At 41.2% G+C, this 27,200-nt stretch overlaps 1 protein-coding gene across 1 annotated transcript; it reads right to left on the bottom strand.

Moving 5' to 3' along the window:
• Nucleotides 1-694: 694 nt before the first annotated feature.
• Nucleotides 695-27,200, bottom strand: LOC148037747 (Polyketide cyclase / dehydrase and lipid transport protein). Its single transcript, XM_087676709.1, has 4 exons — nucleotides 26,523-27,200; nucleotides 1,672-1,864; nucleotides 1,407-1,538; nucleotides 695-1,302 (listed from the first exon to the last, which is right to left on the bottom strand). Exons 1-4 carry the CDS (start codon nucleotides 26,831-26,833, stop codon nucleotides 1,186-1,188), a joined length of 753 nt encoding a protein of 250 aa, XP_087532835.1. The 5' UTR covers nucleotides 26,834-27,200; the 3' UTR covers nucleotides 695-1,185.

Raw genomic sequence — 27,200 nt, 5'->3', positions numbered from 1 at the left:
GAGGGATTCATCCCAGTTGCACAAAATTAACCAGACCTGGTCCACACAGGTCTCTCTGAAGACACTAAGAGAGGCAACCATGGGCATCTAGTCATCCAAGATCCCCCTAAAGGCCAAGGTATTTCTGTGGAAAGTCACTTCAGGTGCCCTGTTTTACGGCAGTAAGCTAAAGCAGAGGAACATAACTGATGGGAAGCATGCATGTGGGGCCGAGGAAACGCTTAACCATCTGTTCTGGGATGGCTGCTGAGCCTGGGTGATTTGGGATTCGGGAGCAAGTGCAGCAGCAAACAAGGACGATAGGAACCACCAGAGACCCCTTCATTTTTTTGATTCTAGGCTATTTCAAGCTCAAAGTCCTGAATTTGATCTGGAAAACCAGGAATGGCCTCTGCTTCAATGGTGAGGAAAGAACAATCTTCTGGAGTGAGTGCACTGGTATTGGTCACTTTTTTGTAACTTTGGTCATCTGGAGGCAAAAGATCTGGGAAAGCTGCATAGCTCTTTCGCCAGAATCTAGTATATCTATAACGCAAGGGAATTCCTTTTAATTGAATTCCATATTTTCACATCCAATGACAAAATCTTGCAGTTTGAAGCCATCGTGTCACTAGGCCAAATCTAGAACAGCTACAATAGCAATTACATGTTCCTTTGCAGTTCTGGAACAGTACACGTATCAAAGCAGCACAAACACTACAATAAGTGAATACTCAATTGACTCCAAAGTTCACATGCTTTTCGTTTTCATACAAAATTAACCATCTAAATTACACCCGCTAGCATTTTTTCTCACCAAATGTTTCAGATACCATGAAAAATCGGCTGAATTGTGCAAAAAAATCCTGGCATATTCAAAACCAGTACCCTGGGACTGGATAAAGAATTTGGCATAGTTCTGACAAGTTACTACCATTTCAACTGCAAGAAGGCACACATAGAGTGTGCAAGAATTTGCAAGCTACAGGAGGTTTTCTATGTGATCCCTGCAGCTTTGTTTGGAGTAATCAATAATAAAACTGACGAAATGTAATGCAATGTTTCACCTTGCTGCATCCTTTGTAGAGAATCGTCCAAAACTTATGGGGCAATTTACCCGCTCTCCGGATTAAAGCAAAGGAAACCAACTGGGGTGGACTGTACAACTAAATCTCAGGCTTTGTGTGCAATTCCACATGGCTCTTCTCATGCAACTTGACTATCCTCCAGAACCTTCGCACTTGGGCCATAGACTGTGTGGCAACGTTCTTCAAAGGAGCTTACTAAACGGGACACTACCTCATTGAAGAACATGTTTGCAACCTGCAAATCAGCACCCAAATCATTGTCAAGTAGCACTCCCTTTGCAACACATATTGCCCCATTTTATTTACTGACTCAATGCAAGTCACAGCACACTCAGTTACCTGCCGATATAGGGGAGATCGGAACTCAAAGTCTACCAAAAAATGAAGATTACATGTCCCAAGTGTCGGCCCTGGTTTGAACTCCCACTCATTAATCAAGTACTTGAAAAGTGTGCTTTGTGAAACTGATGTCTGCATAAGAAGTCAATACGATACAGAAGTCAGGAAGCTTTCAAACTGGATATTAACAACCATAAAAACTCAGGAAAATTTTTTAACTGCATATTAACCACAAACCAAGAACTAAGTTCTCACGTCACCAAACCTTGATGAGTGTTGGCCTTTTGAGCTCCACATGTGAGATGTATCTCTCGATGAAAAATTTGAAACCAATCTCAAGCTCTGCATCAAGTGAGTTTTCTGTGCGACGTAGTACAGTTGACCTCTGACACCATGGAACAAAATCCTCATACAAGTCCACAGCAGCTATCACATCAAAAAGTTGTTCTGGAGAATACCTGTACCAGGAGCTTCTCTCTTTTTTTTTTTTTTCGTAAAGCCTCTCTCTCTCTCTCTCTCTCTCTCTCTCTCTCTCTCTCTATATATATATATATATATATGTATGTATGTATGTATGTATGTATGTATGTATGTATGTATATGTATATGTATATATATATATATATATATATATATATATATATATATATATATATATGTATGTATATGTATACGTATCTGTATGTGTATGTGTATGTGTATGTGTATGTGTATGTGTATGTGTATGCACATACACATACACATACACATACACATACACATACACATACACATACACATACGTATACATATACATATACATATACATATACATATATATATATATATATATATATATATATATATATATATATATATATATGTATATGTATAGATATATATATATATATATATATATATATATATATATATATGTATATGTATAGATATATATATATATATATATGAGTGCACATAAAGCTTGTGTGTGTAGAGTCTCTCTCTCTCACTCTCTCTCTCTCTCTCTCTCAATGTATATGTGCACGTAAAGCTTGTGTGTGTAGAGTCTCTCTCTCTCTCTCTCTCTCTCTCTCTCTCTCTCTCTCACACACACACACACGTGTGTGTGTGTGTGTGTGTGTGTAGAGATAAACAAAGCTCCCTCCCTTTCTTTCTGATATATACAACCCTTGAAGGAAAGAGAATGTGCAACTCAAGATGAGAATTTCCTGAGGCTAGACAAACGAACAAACATTTCATTGCCTCTATGCTTGAAAGGCTGCCTTATCTCCCCTATTAAGATCAGCAAATTTTTGTATCTTCCCCTGTCCAAAGTCAGAACAAAAGGGTCAATGTGATGTCTATCACAATTCACCAACAAACTCCTTGCTGGTCCATCTGCTGCACCCTGTCAGCAGCTTCACTGTTACTTCTTTGAGGTTAATTTTTATTCTATCAGTGATTCCCTTTTGCATTCTGAAACTGCCTGTCAAGCACCAAGCGCTCATATGGACTGTTAGGTATGGAGCTCGCACATGACCAGTAGCCTATGGTGGATGGAACTCCATTGTTTGTTGGGGGGGGGGGGGGGGGGGGGGGGGGGGGGGGGTTTTGGGAACTTGAAAGTACATAGCAAGCTGAGTAGATTGATGTGATAGTTGAGATGAAAGTACAAGTAATTGGGCCTGAATATATAAGCTAAGCTATGTAGCTAACCCTTTGTCCCTTATTTAATGCTAAGTGGTGTAAAAGGTATTCACCTAAACACGTACTTTTACACACAACAACATGTGTTCACACACGAGGATAAATAGAGCTAACAAACTCCCCTTCATGTCATGGGCGACTGAACCCACGACACCAAACATAAAGAAAGGAACATACAAAAAAGGATCGTCATGTCTACAAACAAGCTTACACACCCAATGTAAGACATGGTTCAAAGGTACATATGCATGGCTCAAAGGCTGATCAAAAGCCAACGTGGCTTAGAGACACTAAACACATGACCGAAGTCCAAATACGTGGGTATAGCTTCCAGGATCAACTCAGAGATCACACAAGAAGTGGTTACAATCCCCCCTAAAATATAGCTCCTTTGTGAGTCGAAAGGAAAGAAGTTAAAAAGAAATACAACTCATTTTGGATTAATATCCAGGTAGAGGACCCCACACAATTATTTAATAAGTGATGGAAAGGTCTTAGTGCATGTGTGAGCATGGCAAATGTCTAATTCCAAACACATTTTTTATTTATTTATTAAATTTTATGTTTATTAATTTTCAAAATTTTAAATTATTGAAAATATTAACGCGATTAAAATTCCCCCTCGATGTCGATCTCAAGGATAATGCGGTCAATATTGGCCGCTTGCAACAGCATCACCAAGCACTGGATGCTTGGCGGGTCATTTTCACCTAATGTCGAAGGTGAGCACCCGAGCCAATACAAATGTATCATCGAATGCTTTGATTTGATACCACAAAGTACCAACATGAAAGGCCCCAAATTTTATCAATGAAATTTTAAGCTTTCAATCATAGTTGAAAACCCCAAAATTTTGGTTAAATTTTTCTTTTGAGGAATTCTTGCTAAAATATATGGTCAAATAGGCTGCAGTGTGACATGACTTGTAGGTGCCAAGAAAGGCACTAACAAACAGATGACAAAACGGAATACATGCAGATGAAGATGATGATTTGGCACAACAAGCGATGGCTGCAAGTCGAGGCCCATGGGACACATGAGTGGGGGGTAGTCAGCATTGGGCACTAGGACATCAGCATTCATGGAGATATGGCAACACAGGCAGCGTTGCAAAAGAGGGGCACACGGGTTGAAGCAGTCAATGGGTTGGTTGCGCTTGGCTTCAACATCTTCTTCCTCTTCTTCTTAACTAGCGTGCAGTAGGGCAGCACAACCAAGGTCAACAATGATAGCACTATGCAAGCAAATGGGACAAGTTGACTAGCCAATCAAGTAGGACAAGCAAATGGAAAATACAGGTCGTGTTAGGGTGGAGCAGACCACTACGGTGGTGTAATTCTTCAACTTCTCCTCTTTCTTCTTCTTCTTCAACTATTTCTTCCTCTTCTTCTTGTTGGCTAGGGTGGAGACATGGACTTCAATGGGGCAGCTCTTCCATTTCAAGGGAGTTGTAGCAATGATTGGCTGAGGCATAGTTGAACCCGCTCTAATACCATTGTTGGGTATGGAGCTCACACATGACTAGTAAGCTCACACGTCCTTGCTTGTAGAAATTGTGTACTCATGTGCAGGAACATCCAGAATTGAACTGCATTGGAGCGAATCCTATTTCATAATTGATTCAGCCATGCTTGAGAGTCTGTTCTACCTAGCCACACAAGCATAGAGCAACTCTTTTGGGCCTCTCATCACATTCAAAATGTTGTTGTTGGCAGGTTAACAGCTCAGTGACTTAGTTGCAGTGTCCCTTGCGCTCTATTACACATAGCACCCTTGTAGGTCTAATTGACTGCGTCCATCATCAATAGCCATGAAAAAGTTTGCAATCCAATGGGTGTCAGAGTGTTGCAATGTGGAAGTGTACGACCGGAGGTCTAAACTGAATACATGTCATGATTAATTCCGCAATGCTTAGAATTTGTTCTACCTAGCCACACAAGCATAGAGCAGCTCCTTCACGCCTCTCAAGGGGTAAGCAACATAGGCAGCCTCATCCACTGGTTGCCTCTTAGAGGACTACTGTTGAGCTAAAAATACATTAGCCTGACTTAAACAGCCCCAAAACACGCTTAATTAATGAAGAAACCTTATTATTTTAAAAAGAAACGCGATCCTAGAGAGTTATCGTGTTCCATATGCAAAACCCTAATTTGGGTGCCCCAAACTTTCTATAAATAGGCATGCAACCCACCACTCTCCCTAAATCTCGTTTCTGCAAGTTTCAAGAGTTTTATCTCTACTACCCACACCCCGTTCACGGAGGACATCATGGTCAAAGTTTCGTGTTGTTGTCTTCTACTATCTAGCGCCTAATTTCAATCTCCAACTCCACCTGTGAGCTGCCATCTACATCCTGGAGCTATCACCTTCATCTAGGAGCTGTCGTCTGGTACCCTAGGGATGTCGCCTACTGTTTGAAGCTTGTGTTTGCTATTGACATCATCAACTAGGCCTGTCACCATCATCCAAAATCTCCATTTGTTGAGTTTCTCTCTTCTCCAACTGTCGCCTACACTTCTTACATAGCCATCTATTGTCTCCAACCGTCGCCCAATTTTCCTCTCTCAACACATGAAGGCTACCTTGCTGCATTTTGAAATCCATTCGAAGTACGACACACTCTTTAGCTCATAGCCTCTTCCTTGATCCTAGAGATACAAGAGTTCAACGTTCAATATTCACTATTGCATAAGAGTATTCGATGCATGAGCATTGCATATTCAATAGTCATTCACTTCATTATTCATCATATTCACTATCTCTAAGTTACCATAACCCTAACTGTGTTGTGTGTTATCAATTTGTGCTTTGTCATACGATTAGGTTTGTGTTTTTTGCGTTTATAGCATTTCTTCACATGGTACCAGAGCTAGGTACTCTCCGAGAAACCTTGGTCTTTGATCGAAAAGCTCATCCACAGAAGCAAAAACAATAGGAGGGTCAAATGACTTCGAGCGCATTCACACCACCGCTCTAGTCTCCATAGCCAAACATGGACAAAAACAATCGGAATGGGCCTCTGAGCTAGCTACTACCCGATCTAACATGGGCAGAGAACCATTGGACTCTCATGTAGTCCACAAACCATATCAAATTTCCACCACGGAGTATAATCTCATCCTTATGCACAAGGCTCAGCAAGATGTTGAAGGTAAGCCTGAGTTATCTCCTTTAGATTTGGTGCACACAACTAATGATCTTGCAAGTCCTTCGAAATCTCTACTACGGACTGGCAATCCGCAAGTGGAACCTCGCTTAGATTACACTCCCCTTCCACAATATTCTTTTCTCCAATGCGAGGTACGAACCCTATTATGTCAGATTCTATGTCAACTATGTTTCATATAAGTATCGGTATCGTCTTCCTTCAAATGATTTTATTTCTCATGGTCAATTTGAAGTAGATGCATCTTCATCTAATGCATTTAATGAACCAAAGAAATCAGCCATTTTTCCCACAACATCAATTACTAATCCATTTGGGCTCCCACCCATCCCTCCCTCATTTTCTGAAGTATCTTCCTTTCCGCTTTCATCAAGTGCACTAAATTTACCACCACTCACCACGCCAAGGGTTTCTGCACACTTAGGCACAGCCTTTAGGACCTATGCATACCTATTTCTGAGTGTACCTATGACGGAGGCTCAACCTCCCACACACACACTTTCGAATTATCCCTCTGGGAATGCATACCAAACATACTCAAGTGTGGATTATTTGGTACAACGGTTTGCCTCTATGGCATTGCCTAGTGGACCATCAAGTCATTATGTTATATCCTAAACAATATTTGGGCAAGGCTATCATGTCCCAATGTCTCCATCTCCACCTATAGTACCATATGGACCTATTGCACTTTCAGTGCCTCCTTGTTAATCTGCACTCATTGAACATCAACAGGCTATTTATCCCTATCCAACATTACCCCCTCCTCCTCCTTATCCACAAGCACAACCACCACCTTATCCTCCGCATTACCCTACTTATCCATCTTTACAAGCATCTCATGGTTCTAGTTCCTCATCCGCCAAGCATGCTTTTAATGATAAGACTCATTTCGACATGTCAAACTAGACCACTTGGTCTAATTTGATGAGGCATGTCTTAGACTCTCAGAACTTGCAAAACCCTATGTATGGCAACATTAGTATGATGCCTAGGGCACAAAGTAGCATGTTTAACAATGCATCTGCATCCTCGAATGCATACGGGGCTCAAGAAATGACTGTTGATCATGCAAATGCTCCATTTAGTGTTGGTTTTGATGTAAATTCAGCAAATGCACCCTTTTTGCAGTAGCCAATGTATGACAATTTGACACCCAAAGGGGCAGCAAAAGACTATGGTGACAGTGGAAAAGTAGTGAAGTTTAAGTCCTTCAACGGTGCACAAGATAGCCTAGAAGCTTTAACTTTTATTCAGCAATTTGATGCAACCTATTTAGGGGGAAACTTCACCGGGTCCTCAAAGATTTGAAAGGAAATATATTAAATGAAAAGTAGGAGTAAGAAGAGCAAATCACATGAAAAAATTTGGGATGAGAGACGCTTCATTGAATACTTGAGAGTTTCAAAAAAAAAAGATAGGGATACTAGAATGGAGGGAGAGTATTTTGGTGTAATAATTGAGAATTTCAAGAAAACAAAAGGAAGAATGCAATGGTGTACAAAACTAACAAAAGTGTCACTATCTAGTCTTGTTTGGGAAACACTTCCTTTCTATATCTCAATGAATTTATCCCCAAAAATATCTAAAAATGCTTGATATTGAAAATATTTAAGAATGAAATAAGACATTTAGAAAATTAAAATTCCCATTTGTATCGTATCTATAGGTCTCTCCTTATTAGTTGAGAGGCTTTCTCTCTCTAAAACTAAAAGGCCCAAATGTGAGTCCCGATCTCCCTTGATGTTCTTTGAGAACTCAAAGTCCAATAGACACATCATGAAAATTGAGAAAAAGGAAGAAGATTTAATGCCATTATTGATAGGCTTGCATGGATGACCTTGAAATGATAATGCTTTCTTGAAAGGGAATGCATTGCAGTGGTGGTCCACTCTTTTGATGCAAGGTAGAGCACCATCAACATGGATACAATTCAAGCAAATGTTTGCATCGAATTGGTTGACAAGTACCTTTGAGGTGGACATCATTACAACCTGGAATAAGTTGGATGCTAAGGAATGTAAGAATTTGGAGCAATACAATAAGAAGTTCTGGGATGCATTGTTGCTCGTCACTTCTTATTGGCCCATACCCCTTCATGAGCAAGTGGAAAAATATGTTTGAGGATTGCCCAAAGGAATCAAGGATTTTTGCATTAAATCCACCGTGTCTAGCATGTCTCAGCTCATAGAGACTGCTACTACAATCAATGCTTTGCTGCGTACAAAGGATTCAGGCTTCCTAGAGAGTGGGAGAAGCTGAATAAAAAGTTGTTTAAGCTGAGAAAGGAACAGATCTGAAAATCAGCTTGAAAAGAGGCCAAAACAAAAAAGAAAAGGCTCGAAAACATTGGTATAACATAGGGAATTGATGGCTGTAAATAAATGTTTCATTTGTAAACAGCAAGGTCACATTGCAAGGGACTATCCCAATAGGCAACAAGCTGGAAAATCTAAAAATGAAGGGCATACCGAGCAGTACATCACATCCCTTAAGTGGAGCAATGAAGAACTTTTCGTTGTCTGCATATGTGTATATGCAACTGAAGCTTTTCAATAAGTGTTGTGACCGGCTCTACATATCCTTTACATGCTATTCCAACTTTCCCCATGGGTCCCATCTTATCTTCTCGGATGCCTAGACGGGTTGCCATGTCAATAGAGATGAAGTTGACTCGTGTACCATTATCAAAGAAAATCAATGCATGCCGATCCCTAATTTTGCCCCATGCTCTACACAACTTAGTAACATGATCATTGGGCCGATCATTAACAACATTAGGCACCAATCCCATTGATGTTTTGGGCTTCTCAGTTCATCATCATTGTATCAGCATTCTTCTTCAATTAGTGCAGTATTCTTCCCTTTTCTTTTGCTCTCTCTCTCTCTCTCTCTCTCTCTCTCTCTCTCTCTCTATGTTCATGTTTCTCTTTTGTTGTTCACTCACATGGTATCATCGCCTAAGTGAGGGCACAGTCTAGAGATTTCTTATAGAAGGCGACAGTATCCAAGGACCAGGCAGCAGCTTCTACATCAAGCAGCATCAACTTTTGTGTTTTGCTCAAAATGCAAATTTGTGTTTTTGCAAGTGTCTGTTTCCTAGTGCAAGCATTGGCATATTTTTGGAAGCTACATCTTCCTAAGCCTTGGCAGCAACTTTCTACTGTGGGCAACAATTTTTGTGCAAGTGACAGCCTCCAAGTGGCAAGCAACAGTTGTTTCTCTATCAAGCACAGCTTTCTAGAAGATCGATGGATCATGCGACCTTATGGAATCGGCTAACTCTAGAGCCCTCTTTCCTCTTTATGAGCTTACAGGAATTTGTCCTAGAGTATGTTTATTGGCTATAGTAAGCCATTTTCAGCATGCTGTTCATGTTGTACAGCACCTTCATTTTCATTATTAGCACCTGCATTTTCATAATCAGCAAGCCTATCTTGTCGTCTGTGGCCTCCTTGTGCTCGTATTTGCTGTCCATCATCATCTGGCTCAAAAATAACCATCTGATCATCAGTTTCAGCCTGTGGTACAGCACCATGAGACTCATTTTCTGAAGTAATAGGTGGTTGCAAACTCTGAAATTTCACCTTTTGGTACAGCACCATGAGGCTCATTTTCTGAAGTAATAGGTGGTTGCAAACTCTGAAATTTCACCTTTTTCATATCTTCATTAGAGGCTAAAGTATTTCTCAGCAATTTTGCCTCATTAAACACAACATTATGGTTGCGAATAATTTTCTTGGATTGAGGTAACCATAGTCTGTAGCCAAATTCACCCTCATCACCATAGCCCATAAAAATGCCTTTGGTGGATTTTGGGTCAAGTTTGTTCCTCAGCTCATCCCTAACATGCACAAAAGCATCACAGTCAAATATGCGTGAATGGTCATATGAGGTTGATTTGCCAGACCAAACCTCCTCTTCGAGAAACTTGCCATTCAAGGCTTTACAGTGCAAACGATACAAAGTGCCCTTCTTGGTTCCTTTTGCAATCAGCACGGAACCCTTTTTCACTTTCCACAAACCACCACCAAACAATGTGGTGTAGCCATGCAAGTCAAGCTGACCAACAGATAGTAAACTCTTTTTAATGCCAAGCACATATCTGACATCTTTTAACACAAGCTCTTGACCATTGTCTAAAGACAAGTGTACAGTGCCAATCCCATCAATGCTACACGCATGGTTATTTCCAAGATGCACCTTTCCATAGCTGCCTGCATTGAACATAGCAAAACACTCCAAGCAAGGAGTTACATGAAAAGAGGCACCAGAGTCTACAATCCAAGTCTGAGTAACACCATCATCAACTGACAAGTGTACATCAATCACATCAACCTTGGTAATCTGCATATCTTGCATGTGACATACAAGGGCATCATAATCAATTGCACATAATACATCAGCCTCTGTATCTTAAAGCTCCTCTATGACCACACTAGAGGCCACATTGGCCTTTTCTTCGCCTTCGGTTGCCTCAGATACATCTGTCTTATCTTCCTTCTTCTTTTTATCTCCTGCAATCTTCTTTCTCTCTTGTTCCTTCTTGTAATACCTGCAATCAGGTTTCTTGTGGCCCTTCCGACCACAGTGATAGCAAGTAATGTCACTCTTATCCTTTCCTTTGCTCTTGCTTCTGTTCCTCTATCCTACATTTGCATTTTTCTTTTCAACCCTGCCTCTTACATTAATGATTATAAGCTGAGTTGATGCCTTCTCCACTAGATATACGTCTAATTTCTTCATTCAAGATAGAACCCCTCACCCCATCATATGAGAGATTAGGGTTATTGCTTAGTGAAACCACCAAGGTCTCCCAAGAGTCAGGAAGTATCATGATCAAGAAGATTGCCCTCAACTTATTATCAAAGTTCAAATTTGCATCTTTGAGCTGATTTAGAATCCTTGTAAATGCACTCAAATGCTCAGCTGCAAGTTTTGACTCATCCAGTCCCATATTCACCAACTTACGCATTAAATACACCTGATTAACAGATGTGGTGATCTCATAGGTAGTTTTCAACTTCTCCCATAATGCATCACCTATATCTAAACCCTTAATGTCTGTCAAGATGTCATCAGTGACACCCATCTTTATGTAAGCCACAGCCTTTTTATTTACTTTGGCCCAATCTACATCAGACATTAGTGCGGGTTTATCTTCCTGCAAAGCATCCTCACAATCCTTTAGAAACAAAATGCCCTACATGCGGTCTTTCCAAAGGTCAAAGCTAATTTCTTAGCTAAGAGCAAAAATCCGCACTAGCACAAAGATTTGGCTTGCAATTTGACCCACCAAATCAAGGGATTGAGTAGTATCCTAGCAATGGAACCATGAAACCAACCTTCCTTCTTGGAAAGAGTGATAATTTCTTGATTAAGCACTTAGTTATAGCAATAAGCAAATGAACATAACTTAAGTTACACATATTACCTTAATAATCTCGGACATTGGACACCTTGTTGGCCCCAAAACTAGCATCCCTTTCGGTATTTCTTTAACTTGATGACTAATGGAATGAGTACAAGCTGAGACTCACAATCTCCTTTGTTGTTCCAAAAGCCCCTTTGTAGTAGCAACAATCAGCAATCAATTCTAGCCAATTGTCCCTTGATTTTTCACCCAGCATTTACACAAATGTAGCCACCAAGTGGCCAAAATGCTACCCCAAATTACAATGAATGGATTGGCATCCGAATTCCCTCACAATTACACAAATTTCAGATGCTAAATTCAAAGTACAATGCATGTCTTCACCAATTGGTAAAAGGTCCCGAGGTGGCTATCAAACCCTAATTTCTACAAAAATTTAGGGTTTATAAGAGAGATCTCTCTATTGTCCACCAAATTTGGCTGAGATCTGCTCAAAATGGATGAGAAATGCTGAGATCTCCTCAAAATGGGTTAGAGAAGGTGAGAGAAAGACAAGATGAGAGAGAAATCTGATTTTCTTCGCGAGCAAACCCTAAATTCTGCCTGCTGCCTACTCCAGCCTACATTTAATATGGTTATCTACTACCAAATATCTCCAAAATGCAGTCACCTAATTAGCAATGTTGTTGCTAACCCCTGAAAGCTGACTCCTTGCTGTCCCCTGCCTGCTGAGGCCCCCAAATGGCTATCTTCTACAGCAAATTGATGTTCTTTGATCAGAAAATAGACCATCAGCGCTCTCTCTCTCTCTCTCTCTCTCTCTCTCTCTCTACTAAGCTGTAAACTAATTAAATGGCTGAGACCCAACCCCCGAAAACGTTTTCTAAATTTACATAGGCATTTTTGCCAAGTGGCAACCTTCTAAACCCATTTTTCAGCATTATCCAGCCATTTAATTAATTTTTAGAATTAAATAATCCTGAAAATCAATTCAAGCCCTTCTGACCTTGCCCAAAGTTAAATGTGCCCATCCATAATTAAATTCGCTAGGCCATTTGCAACCTAGAGTGGTCCCCAATCTCTGTTGACTCTTAAACTGGTATTAATTAGTTAATTAATACTAATCCCTAGTGTCACCACTACCACTTATTGGCCAAATAATTGTCCCAAGGTCAAAATTAACACCAACTAATCCCCAAAGCCTAGTTGGCATAACTTATCACAATTTTTGCCTTTGACAACCACTACATCCTCGGGGTCCTTGGCTTGTTACCATGAAATAACTGACATGTGCATCACATGTGCTAAACAACCTTGCACATTTGATTAATAACTTAATCCAATGTTGTCAACAAGATTAAAGCATCTCAAAAATTCACGTCCTCTTGACATGGAGTCTCCACTGAAGACAATGCATCTACTATATAACACATCTGAAGGGTCATCAAACTCCCAAAGCTCATATGTCTATAGAGCATGCCAAAGCTCCACATTCTACGTACTAAGCATAAGACTAGTGGCTGCCAAAGCATCATGAGACCATCGGTCATAAGTGTCTAACAAGAATAAATCCTTATACAGGGTGTCAGACAACTTGAGTGCATAGTCTATCTCTCTATCATTCACGATACATTTGTCGTCCTCAAAGATGGCCTAAAAGCCATGCTTATCGAAGGCAAAAATAGACAACAAGTTCTTTATAATGCTAGGTACAAACAATAAATCTAGAAGCATGAAGTTTGAACCATCTACAACAATAATAGTGACTATCCCAATGCCACAAACATCATAACTACTGCTATTTGCATATGTGACGTGCTTCCTACCAGGGCCCGAATGCAAAGAAGTAAACAAGCACTTCTTGGAAGTGATGTGCTTTGAAGGACTGCTGTCAAAATACCATGCTTGTTGCATTTTAGCAACATTAAATGTTGAATCAGCCATAGAAGAATCATAACTGCAAGTAACAAATCCATAATCCTCATCTACCAGTTGATTGAAGCATCACCATCTACTAATTTGCTAGCTGATGCCTCTTGGACAACCAAACTGGGGTCTTTCTTCTTCTCCTTGGCCAATCTCTTTCGGTAGTCATCAATATAGTGACTAGGATTCTTGCAACAATGGCATCTTTCTTTCTTTTTAGACTTATCTGAGTCTTGGACCACCCTTTTGTTAATTTTGTGCATTTTTCCTAGCTTTACCCTAGCCTTTAAGCTTGAAAAGCATAGCCACAGCACCTAAACGCAATACAACATTCTTCCAAGTCTATTTCTCTTGTAACAAGAGGCCTTCCAACTCCACAAAAGTAAAGGGCTGCTGCCCCCTCTCAATAATAACATCAAAAAGGTGTGAAAACCAAGATATGACTTTGGAAGAGAGTTCAGTGTGATGTTCACCAATTCGACATCCTAAATAATCTCATCAAAATTGAGCAGCTCCTTATGCAGATCCCGTATATGACTAAGGTGATCCGTCATGCTATTACCCTCATCCATATTTACATTTGCCAACTCTCTGCAGAGATAGGAGATCCTGGCCTCATTGCAGCCAGCAAACATACACTCAAGTATATCCCATGCTGATTTTGAGGTCTTGCAAGACCAAATATGCAGAATAATGACCATTTTCACTGAAAATGCTGTCAAGGAAAGTGCCTAAGCGTTCTTCGAATCCCTTTGATCCTCCGTACAAGAGGGAGGAGAGGCCACAGCAATAGCACTAACAACCTGTCCATGAGCGTGGCGTTAAGGTATCTACGATGCGAGACCTCCTGGTCGATGCAAGTCACCTGTAACATAGTCCCACAAGTCCTTCGGAACAAGAGGTTGTGTACCATAAAACTCCATAATGGGTGGTTGGAGCCATGAAGCTTGTCCTCTTGAGTAAGGACACCAAGGATGTTGCTCTAATCATTGTTTCCCTGGCATGCCATGCTATCAAGAACGAGCAAAAATTTGCAGCCAAATACTTCAATGCTGAAGTATAGTGTGTGTACTCCTCAAAGTCCAAAAATCCTTTGGGATTGTCAAACAAGTGCCAAACTATCACACAAATACCAAAGTGTGCACAATGTCACCCAAATCAGCACTCAGCCACAAGAATAACATCAATAAACTAATGTATACTGCTGTAGTACACCGACCTCATAATCCATACCCACAAAATTACAAATTCCAGCAATTTAATGCCAATTCTCAAAAAAAATCTGAATTTCCCCCAAATTTACAGTTCAATCTGATTGTAGCAACAATTAAATGCTGTTGTACCATTGATTTCCCAAATTGGGATGCGTGCAAGGCAAAAGTCCCAAATTTCTTCTTGAAATTTCAAAGAAATTGAAGAAATTTTTACCTTACAATCTGAATTTCTGCAAAAATGTCACCTCGAGATGCATGTTAACAGTAACCAGCAATTGGAATCTGCCTTGTCATGTATGTCAGAGCCAAAAAAATGGAAGGCTCCAAACTTATTGCACCAAGGTTAAAGAAATTGTGTAATGTTGGCAATTTTGGTGGAGATTCACGCTTGGGAACTCAAATCAGACAAAAGCCCTATCTTTCCCCAAAGAAATTTCGAGATATTTTAGAAATTGGGAAAGCTCTATAGAAAATGGCAGGCAAAGCTAAAAAAATGGTAAGCAAGTGTCAAACGGCTCTGAAGAAGACGATGAAAGCCAGAGGAAAAGCAGTAAAAATAAAATGAGCACGAGCGATCGTTTCACCTCCCAACCTTGCCTAGTTCATTGCTGGCCAGACCCTATCGTGATCCGATTGCCAGCCATCAAACCTTGGTGAGTCCTACTATTCTTGGACTCTCTTTGGTTCTAGGCTCCCCTAAACCCCGTTCGGGCGCCCAAGACCCCGGACGATCATCCTCGTGCATGTTTCCCTTGATTTACATTAATGTCACATTTCCTTCCCCTTAAGAATCAGTTTCGTCCTCGAAAACGATACTTGGAATGTCTAACTGTAAATTGGGAAACCTTTTCTTTAAAGTACTTACTCGCTCCCATGTTGAGCTTTCTTCTGAACAATCTTTCCACTTAACCAAACATTCTTGATAAATAGTATTCCTTGTTCGTCTATTACGAACATTTAATATTCTTTCTGGTTCATGTGGATTAGATTGGTCATTTAATAGCTCCTCAATGTCATCATTTAAGATTAGATTATCCAAATCACCCAGCTTCTTCCTTAATTTACTTACATGAAAAACTGGATGTATTTTACTACCAGCAGGTAGTTGGAGCTTGTAAGCCAATTCTCCCACCTTTTTAAGTATTATGAAAGGACCACAATACCTCGGTGAAAGCTTTGGACATTGTCCCTTTTTCATAGTTTTAGTTTGTTCAGGCACCTTAAGATAGACCAATTCTCCTTCTTCAAAGGAGATGTCTCTTCGGTGAGGATCTGCATATGATCTAGCTCGATTTTGAGCTTTTTTAATATTTTCTTGAGCAAATTTTAACATACTATTCATATCCTCCAAAAAATCCTTAGCTGCCTGAACCTTTTCCTTATGCAGTAGGACTGCATAAGGAGCTCTGGGTTGAAACCCATACATTAACATAAATGGACTATATCCAGTGGAAGAGTGCTTGGCACTATTATATGCAAACTCTGCTATCGGTAGATACTCTTTCCAATTAGTTTGCCTTTTACTTACATATGCCCTAAGCATATCTTCAAGGATTTGGTTAACCCTTTCAGTTTGCCCATCAGTTTGCGGGTGATCTGCCGTACTCCTGCTAAGTTTAGTATCCAACTTCCTAAATAAGAACATATACCGATTGTATGGCCTTCCAGCAAATATAATTTTTGATCAAGATAGAAAATTTGATAGTCAATTTTAGCGTGCGGTATTTAGGAAGTTGGATACTAAACTTAGCATGAGTATGGCGGATCACCCGCAAACTGATGGGCAAACTGAAAGGGTTAACCAAATCCTTGAAGATATGCTTAGGGCATATGTAAGCAAAAGGCAAACTAATTGGGAAGAGTGCTTGGCACTATTATATGCAAACTCTGCTATCGGTAGATACTCTTCCCAATTAGTTTGCCTTTTACTTACATATGCCCTAAGCATATCTTCAAGGATTTGGTTAACCCTTTCAGTTTGCCCATCAGTTTACAAGTGATCCGCCGTACTCATGCTAAGTTTAGTATCCAACTTCCTAAATACCGCACGTCAAAATTGACTATCAAATTTTTTTCTATCCCGATCAGAAATTATATTTGCTGGAAGGCCATACAATCGGTATATGTTCTCTACGAACAATCTAGCCAATTCTGGTGTTTTAACATCTGTTGAAGTTGGAATGAACCCAGCCATTTTGGTTAACCTATCCACAATTACCCACACAGAGTCGTGCCCCCTCTGTGTTCTGGGTAAAGCAACAATAAAATCCATGGAGATACTCTCCCATTTTCCCGAAGGAATCTCTAGTGGATGGAGAAGTCCTCCCATTTTCAATCTTTCAGCTTTATTAACCTGGCATTTATTACATTTGACCATATAGTCAAGGACATCCTTATTCATTCCAGGTCAATAGAACTGCCTTTTAATAAGACTATAAGTCTTATTAACTCCTGGATGTCCCGCACTAGGGGTATCATGACACTCAAAAAGTATCTGGCACCTTATTTCTGTATCTTTCGGGACACATACCCTACCCTTGTAGAGTAAATAACCATTATCGATGGTAAAATTCTTCCACTTGAATCCAGTTTGAGCAACCCCTGATGCTCCATTTCTTTGTTGAACATCCTCAGATATTCCTTCCTCAGTAGAAGCACTTTCATTTGGATCCCCGTTTTTTATTGCTTCCCATATGTTGGAATATGCCGGATCAACCTGGCATTTCCCTTTTAAAGATTCAAGCAAGTTGGAAGTGAACTGAGTAAAACTCAATTCATTAATGATGGGCATTCTACTGAGTGCATCAGCTACTATATTATACTTTCCTTTTCTATATCTTATCTCATAGTCGAACTCTTGGAGGAGTTCAGCCCATCTGGCTTTACGCCCGTGTAAATCCGGTTGATCATTAAGCCACTTAATGCTTTCATGATCCGATAAAATCAAAAGTTTGGCACCGTACAGATAGTGCCTCCATTTCTTCATTGCATGTACTATTGCATACAGCTCCCTCTCATAAACAGAATAATTCTGTTTTGCACGGTCTAATTTCTTGCTTTCAAAAGCAACTGGTCGACCTTCCTGTAATAAGACCGCGCCTATCGCCTTATCGCTGGCATCAGCTTCAACCACAAATGGTTTATTGGGATCCACAATTAATAATACTAGAGCTGTAGCAATAGCTACCTTAAGTTTTTCAAAACTTTCATTTTGGTCTGTTCCCCAATTAAAGCTCTTTCCTTTCTCTTTAAGTTGGTCTGTCATTGGAACAGCTATTTTGGCATAATCTCGAATGAATCTACGATAAAATCCAGATAAACCTAGGAAGATTTGCAGCTCTTCCAGGTTCCTTGGGAATGGCCATTCAATAATTGCCCTTACTTTTTCTGGATCCATGTTGATTCCCTCTTTCGAGATAATATGCCCCAAATATTTGACCTCTTGTGCAAAGAATTCACATTTAGTTTTCTTCGCATAAAGGGAATGTGTTCTTAACAGTTGGAATACTAATTGTAAGTGTTCCAAATGTTCTTCTTTTGATTTACTAAAGATCAAGATATCATCCAAGAAGACTACTACAAAATGTCCTAGATAGGGCCGTAAAATACTATTCATCAGCTTCATAAAGGTTGTTGGTGCATTAGTGAGGCCAAAAGGCATCACCAAAAAATCATAATGCCTGTATCTAGTACGAAATGCTGTCTTGGGAACATCTTGTGCCTTAATTCTTACTTGGTGATAGCCTGATCTTAAATCTATCTTTGTGAAGAATTTTGCCCCTTGTAATTGATCAAAAAGATCTTCCATTCTGGGCATAGGAAATTTATTCTTCACCGTTATTTTATTAAGTGCTCTATAGTCAACACAAAGTCGCATAGAACCATCTTTTTTCTTTACTAATAAAATTGGTGAAGCCTAAGGTGAATTACTGGGTTGTATAAACCCTTTATCAAGGTAATCCTTAATTTGTCTTTCAACTTCTTGGTGCTGTGTTTCACTTAACCTATACGGTGGTTTAGAAATAGGGTGTGTATCCTTATTTGTGTCAATTGGGTGATTTATATCACCCCTATCTGGTGGAAGGCCACTTGGTAAATCAGAAGGAAACACATCTTTAAAATCATCTAACAAACTACTTAATTCATTATTTACATTCAACTCACAAACATAAGAAAATTGTCACTTTATATTACAAAAAGTAAAAGTGTTTTGTATAGGAAGAGACCATAACATGTATACCTCACAAACTTTCTTCTTTATCAGCTTCTAAACTTCAGTAGAACACAGCAAAGGATTATCAGATACTTTATGTTCACCTTGAATGACAAAAGTCTTACCATCCCTTTCAAATTCCAGTGTATTATGATGGTAACTACGTTTTAAGGATGGTTCCAATCCCCATAGCCACTCCCTCCCTAGAGCAATATCAGCTCTTTCCATGTTCATAATTTGGAAATCAAGTTTATCTTTATATCCTTGAATCTCAATTTCCAAATTGGATACCATTGTATTGTTAGAGATCACAGCCAGGCAGGCAGGCAGTTGGCTACACAGTCGGACTGTGCAGTCGGACTGCCACGTGGCAGTCCGACTGCCTGCAGCCCAGTCGGCTGCATTTAATGCAGCCGACCTGTCCTGTTTGCGCCCTGTTTTTCTGGCTATAAATAGCCGAAGATTTCCACAGTCTCCCACACTTCTCTGCTCGCAGATTACAGACCGGTGACACAGACTGCAGCGGACTTCGAGGTGAACAGCAGGTTGCATCGTCGAGGTGGAGACACTGCACAGTCGGACTGTGCAGTCGGACTCCCACGTGGAAGTCCGACTGCCTGCAGCCCAGTCGGCTGCATTTAATGCAGCCGACATGTCCTGTTTGCGCCCTGTTTTTCTGGCTATAAATAGCCGAAGATTTCCACAGTCTCCCACACTTCTCTGCTCGCAGATTACAGACCGGTGACACGCGCAGATTCCGTCTCTGTTCGCAGATTTCAGACAGGAGACAGTGCAGACTGCAGCGGACTTCGAGGTGAACAGCAGGATGCATCGTCGAGGTGGAGACACGCAGTCCAGCGCACTGCGCCCGTGTATATATCTGCATATCTTTGTATTCAGCACACTTTATACAGCAGATCTTCATCTTCCACTGTCTCTCTCTCTCCTCTCTCTGCGTTCTTTCTCTCTCAGTCCTACACTTCCGCACCACTGCACTCTGACATGTATCCCATATTTTATTGTCTTGGCCTTGCATCATACGAACAACATATTGATGCCCACTCTTTTGTTGGGGAAGTTTCAATTTTTTGACAAGTGCATAATTTATAAAATTATGTGTAGCAGAGTCATCAATCATGACTCTAACTCTCTTTCCAGCTATCAATCCATGCACTCTAACTAAATCATGTGGCCCAAAAGTAGACTGCCACATAGAAGTTGACATACAATACTTATGTTGTACATCCATGTGCAAGACCTCTAAAGATTTATACCTTTCATGCCCCTTTAATTCTAAGGTCTGCACTACATGGATTTGTTTTTCTTTTCCCTTGCCCTTGTCCTTATCCTTTCCTTTGTCTTCCCCCTTTTTCTTTTGAGGGCAATTCCAAGCAGCATGGTTAGGGGATAGGCAATTGAAACACAACTTTTCTTTTTTAGCCTTATCAAAGTCATCAAGACTTAACTTTGGCCTCACATATTGTTTCTTTTCAAAAGGTTGTTTTTTACCCTTAAAAAATGGCATTTTTCTTTTAAATTTGCCCACAAATTTTGAGGTTTCCAATTCCTTAGACTTGGGCTCCGTATCAGTGAGACTAGTGAGTGTACCTGGACGCATACTATCTTCATTAATTAATGCAAATTTAATTGCCTCTTCCAGCGTCTTAGGTGAACTCCTTTTTACTTCCTTTTTACAGGCTTTATCTAGTCCCCTAATGAATCCTCTTGTCTTTTGAAATTCATCTATTCCTTCCAATTTGAGGATTATCTCACGATATTCCTCCAGATATGTCAGCAGGGGTCTTCCCTTTCGTCTGACATAATCCCAATCTTCCCAATTTCTTTCCATTTCATTTTCAGGAAGGAATTCTTTCAAAAAGACGGATTCAAATTGAGCCCAAGTTTCAGGTATTTTATTTGCCTCCTTTAAAGTTTGCCACCATTTATATGCTTTGGGCCCCGAAGTTAAACTAGCCTCCAATGCTTGGAGATGTGGTGGAGTATTTTTAAGTTTATGTAAATACTCCCATTTTTGGAGGAAATTAAAGATTGTATCTTTATTTCTATCTTTTTCCTCCCCGTGAAACTGAGGGGGTTTCATATCTTTTAGAACTGGATTATCCCTCAACTTGTGGTGGGGTTCCTTAGGATCTCGCATAGTCACATCTAAATCTTTCGATGAAGATGGGACATCCGAGGATTCTATCTTATTTTTATCTCTTTCTAACAATAAAGTTAATTAAGATTTTATTTCAGTGAGTGTTTGAGTTAAAAATTCCATTTGAACCCCCTGAGCCTGTACACGAGCACTAAGATCATCAAATTGTTCTCGTGTAGCAAAAAATTCTTCCCACTGTTCTTCTTGCATCTCTGATTCATGGGGATCTACCATAGGGTGGTCCCCAGAACTAGAACCTTCCATTACTCCCTCTTTCCCTTTTTCTGCCATTAATACACTGGAATTGGAAAGCAAAGATAAGAAATTTGCATACAAAGTAAAGTACTTCCCTGGTTATAATGACAGAGCAGCTGCTGCTGGATTTATTAGTAAGGCCGAAGAGTGAGGAACAATCCTTATCTTCCGAACTAAGCCGGTCACGCAGGAAATGGAGCTTCTTTGCAGAAACGACTAGTATTTAGCCCCCTTCTTAATGATCACGTAGGCCATCATTGCACCTTTCCTGAACTTGTTCTCTACTCAGCCTGTACTTGTTATACAAGTGCAGTCGGAGCTGGCGAGAGAAATTCCAGACAATAAAAGCTAGCGTGCAGTCGGCTGGTCACAGGAGACCAAAGGGTGGCGTCAGTTTTTTTTTCCTGTTTGCGTCTCACGGAATCCACGTAATCCAGGACACGGCGTTAGACATAAAGGACAGTCTCTTTTTCGCCAGATGATTCGTGACATGGCGAAGATAAACCTTACGTCAAATTTGTATGACGTGTTACCAAGGCGCCGAAGACAAACGGCTTCACGGGTCAACGAGACGAGACCCGTCAGCTTGTTACCAGGGCGCCGAAGACGAACGGCTTCACGGGTCAACAGAGCGAAACCCGTCCGCTCTTGAAGACAGTATAATTCAACTACTTCTCAAAAAGAATCCAACGCCTGCGCCCACTCTGATACCAATGTCAAACGGCTCTGAAGAAGACGATGAAAGCCAGAGCAAAAGCAGTAAAAATAAAATGAGCACGAGCGATCGTTTCACCTCCCAGCCTTGCCTAGTTCATTGCTGGCCAGACCCTATCGTGATCCGATTGCCAGCCGTCAAACCTTGGTGAGTCCTACTATTCTTGGACTCTCTTTGGTTCTAGGCTCCCCTAAACCCCGTTCGGGCGCCCAAGACCCCGAACGGCCATCCTCATGCATGTTTCCCTTGATTTACATTAATGTCACAGCAAGGCTGAGAAAATGCAGGAACGAACAGGGCTAAGAGAGGCTGTATGCACATAGTTGCGTGCAAGACTGCATATGGGACTACATGCAAGCTGAAAACAACAGCAGCACCTCCTTCAAAACAGCAACTTCTAGAGGAAGAGAGAGAAAGAGTGAACACAAGACAATGAGCAAGAGTGGACAACAGTTTCACACTCAAAAGATACAAGTGCTAGAATGAATAGAATGAAAGTACAATAGCTCTTAAGTATGTTAGACCTATCCCTAACTCAACTATAGTTCATTTAACTCTAGAAGTGGTGACAACTTATTAATGTAATTATGTTCACACTACAAACTAACTAACTAAAACATTGGGCATTGCCCATAGAATTGGCAAATTCTAACACATGTATAAAGAGGAAGCCACTCTTCCAGGATGGAGTGACTCAAATTGGGCAAGTGATGTAGAGTTGAGGCACTCCACTACAGATTTTACTTTCTCCCTCGACTCGCAAGCTTATCTCATGGAGTAGTAAAAAGCAACCTACCGTAACCTTATCTTCTACAAAGGCCGAGTAATGTGCACTTTGTTCTACAACTCAAGAGGCAGTTTGGCTCGTCACTTAATGGCACAGATTGGCTTTCCACACACAAGATCCACACAATTGCATGTGGATAGCTAGATTGCCTTAGCTCTATGGCCAAGAACCCTATGTTTCATGCTTGCACGAAGCACATGGAGGTTCAATACCACTTTACTCGAGCGCATCGTGGATTCTGAGTTAGGGGTGACCTATTATCTCACAGCAGACAATACAACGGATCTCTTCATGAAACCTCTTTCACATGCTTCTATGATTCATCATATGAGATCGTTGGGTCTTCAAATACTCCCAGCAATCTAAGAGGAGGTGTTAACCTACCATGTTATTCTCTCCGTCCATCCTCCCCTAGTTGTGAGAACGATCAAAGTCCAATAGAGACAAAGGAGCTCTAACTGTGTTTGTGATCCAATTTTGTATGCATTACTACCTCCAGTTAGTGTTAGTGTGCATTTCTTTGTTTTACCAAGTACCTAGCAGCATGTGCAGCCCCTCCAGGTAGGATTTGGTGTTCCAACCCCTCTATCAACACTTATTGCCTGCCACATCAACATTTTTGGCCCGTTTTGATGCAGCCAATTGCATTTATTGCAGCAATTGGCCAATTTGTTGCATTTTCTGCTACTTATAGCAAATGGGCTGGCTGAGGCAGATCACTCTTCTTCTACAAGTGCAAACTTTGACTTCAGCTTGCTCCTTTGTCTCTTGCAGGGGCTGCTGGTTGCACACTCCATCTCCGTCTCCATCACCATCTTTGTCTCTGTCTCTAGTGCTATCATCATTTTCCAGGCTGATCCAACGCCCTCACTAATGCTTTGGGCTACATGCAAGGACTAATCAAAGACTCCCCTTAAGAGACTCATTCTTCATAGGTCTACACAAATGCATAGAAACAAGCTCCATGGACTCAATAGCGCATCAAGAAGTTTTGCTAGGAACCAAAGCACGTTGTTGTTTTCCCCAAATACAAGACACATCCCCCAAGGAATCAAAGCACGCACCTATTTTCCCCAAGATGCAAAAGGGGGATGGCTCACCCCAACATCTAGCAAACCACAAACAAGTTGATCACTAGCCACCTTCCGAAGGTACTTGTAGTTGAGGTGGCCAAACCAAGTATGCCACAATTCGGTCTATACCTATGAAGAAAGAAGAAAATGTGTAAGCATTATGAAACTCCACATCTTGTAGATGACATTCTCCTTCTACCCTTCGCATAGCACCCACTTGAAATGCTAACAAGAATCCGGGAATAGTCTATGTCAAATTTCATTGTGAGGTCGAACCCATAGGTTTTGCTCACTAAATGACAATTGTAGCCTAGGCCCGATGCATAAAGAACCTCTGAAGTACGAACACTACCATGTCCATCCAAAATAAGCCACATGCGGCCAATGCCCTGTATAGAAACCAAAGAGCTACCACCAATCAAAATATGCCCATGCCTCGAATGCATATGGGCAATACCATCTAGAGAAGGAGTCATGTGGCGGGAAGCACCTACTATCTACAATCCACTCTTGAGACTGACAGGCCATCAATGCTACATCGGGTGAACCAAACTCAATAACTTCTAGATGAAGAAATGCCGCTGAGGGAGCAACCATTGCCCTTGTCGTATTGGAGTTTTTTGTATTTTTTCTTCTTTGTATCCTTCTCATCCTTGCCAAGCAATCTTTCTTCCAATGACCTGTCTTATCACATGTGTGACAAGTAGACTCCTTGTGAATTGTCTTTCTTGGTTTTATCATCCTTCTTCTTCTTGTCCTTCCCTTTCTTTTGGGAGCTTTGACTTGTAAGAGTCTCCAACTTTCAAGCGCTTAAGAGTCTTAAATTGCTCATCCTAATCCAACACCATAGGAACAAGCTCTTCCCATTTAATAGTGTCAAAAAGCCGGAGGTGATTAAAGTCGAATTAAATGCACCAAACCGAGGAGGCAATCCTAACAAGTTACAACAAAGTCACTGCATATCTCCTAACAAAATCACCTTTCCAATACTTAGAATCTGCATCTACAATTGTTGAAGCTTGTGCTCTCACGTGTAGTTGGACTTGTTAGGGTTCAAAGTCTGCATTTGAACCTCCAAAGACACCCGCTTCATAGGTGTCATATGATTGTAAAGTTGATCCTACTCTAGCCAAGTCTCACAAGCACCTATCAAATGCTTAATGTGAGCAATCATGGCCAGTGTGCATGAGAGGAATAGGAAGAGCCAATGCATGCATTCACCTTGTCCCAATGTGCATTAATCTTCTTCAATTGCTTCTCCTCCCAAGAAACAATGGAAGATTCTTTAACCTTTGGGCAGTCAATCACTTCAATCACAAGCTCCACTACATTATAAGGCTCCAAAATGGCCTCCCATCATTACACACCAAACGCTGTAATTTTCTCCATGTGGCTTCCGATCCTATGTAAGAGCCAATAGGATAGGAACCTTGTGGTCCATAACAGCACTTGGACTTTCTTTGTCTGTCCATAAACAATCTTAACTTCTCGATGCAATTAAAAATCAACTCTGCTTCAAAAAGGCCAAAACACAACCTTCTTCTTTAACAACTGGTCCTACACACCAAAACAGCAAAAAATCCTCCTTTCGTGCACATCTCCACTTCAGCCTAGTGTCGATGTGTAGCCCTCTCGCTCACACCCAAATGCTGAAAACACAGCCTTGATGTTGCACCAAAATGTCCTCTTCAGGTCTGTCCACGATCGATCAGCCCCTTAACGCTACTCTGATACCATGTCAGAGTGCTGAGATGTGGAAGCCTATGACTGGACTAAACACAAATGCAAAATATAGAGAAAGGGGGGGAGAGAGAGAGAGAGAGAGAGTAGAATGCTGAAGACTGCAGAAACTGACAGCTGAATACATAAGGCAGAATATGTACAAAGGCTGTGTGTGTATCAGCCAGCCAGAGACCTCTCAACCTGCACTGCACAACTGCTGAAGACAGGGCAACCGAAGCCTGTAAATAGGCTGAAGAAGGAAATAAAACATCATGCAGTTGACTGAGCTGGTCGGACTGCTCTGGCACCTGCCCACTGCCGACAGGCCTGCCCGTGCTGCCTGCTCCTGTGCACTGCCTGTACAGCTGGCCATGCTGCTGTCCGCTGCCCTCTGGCACCTGTCCGCCTGCCCACTGCTGGCCACCTGAGCCGGTATCTGTCCTGGAGGTGCCCAAACTGCTGACAATGTGTGACAAAAATATATGCCTGAGGTCTTGGATGTCATAGAACGATGACGACTGGACAGCACCATCCACATTACCACATGTTTTCTTATGTGCTAAGGACACTCAAGATCAGAGTTAAGGAACAATGGTATACTTGTTCCTACTACATGTACACCCCACTATGTTCTCAACGCATCATATAAGACTTCTGAATTTGTGTTTTCTAGGACTGTATGGAGCTGTTTCAATGGCTTCTGCATTATATCTCCTAACTGAATTACATGGACTTCGCCTCATAGCAAATACTTTCTGATTTTCAAATAGCACATCCTATTCAGAAAGCATAACAAAAATTGTGAAGAGAAGAAAGTCGGTATCAACCCGATCAGGCGATGCTCTTCATGCCGCTTTGACAAACCTGTATCTTCATCTCCATCTCCAAAGCTTAAAAACGTCCGACAGAGTGATGTCAGATGTCCACAACCGCGGCCTTGCACAGGATGGAATATCTCTGGTTCAGGGTTCCGTGACCTCACAAAGTGCCTAGAATGCTGCAATGACAAGGGTAGGGAGCCTCCTTCTAGGCTCGCAGTGCCGACTTCGCAAGACAGCAACGGGGTGTGCTGCCAGTACGAGAGGTATTGCAACGGGCAGCGCTTCAAGGACCTAAACAGGCCGAGTGAGCGCTGCATTCTTGCGGTCGGGAAGGTGCTCAAATCCAAAGGCAATGTGGTCTATCAGAGGCGTGTTCTTGGAGGGACAGACCGGAGAAATGGCAGAAAAGCAGCTTGCTTTTGGAGAGGTCAGTTATGAGGCTGTTCTGAGGCGTTCCTGTCCTGCAGAGCTGCGGACGTCTGTGAGAGACGAGGGCCCGCTTGTAGAGGGACTCAGGGTAGGCTATGGCTGCGAGGGCAAGGCTCGTTACGCAACAGTAAGACGGATCTCGACGTTTCTGCCGATGATCATATTGCATTCGATTAGAGAAATCGCGATAGGTCCATGCGAGCGTCTCTCTCTCTCAAAAAGCTCGACTCCTCGGACCCCTTCAAAGGGGAAGAA

The sequence above is a fragment of the Lygodium microphyllum genome, chromosome 4 (assembly GCF_053477565.2).
Source record: "Lygodium microphyllum isolate KBCC chromosome 4, Lygodium_microphyllum_v1.1.10, whole genome shotgun sequence".
In the NCBI taxonomy this organism is placed as follows: domain Eukaryota; kingdom Viridiplantae; phylum Streptophyta; class Polypodiopsida; order Schizaeales; family Lygodiaceae; genus Lygodium; species Lygodium microphyllum.
The sequence above is the reverse complement of the archived record's forward strand: the minus strand, read 5'-3'. Positions and strand labels throughout refer to the sequence as shown.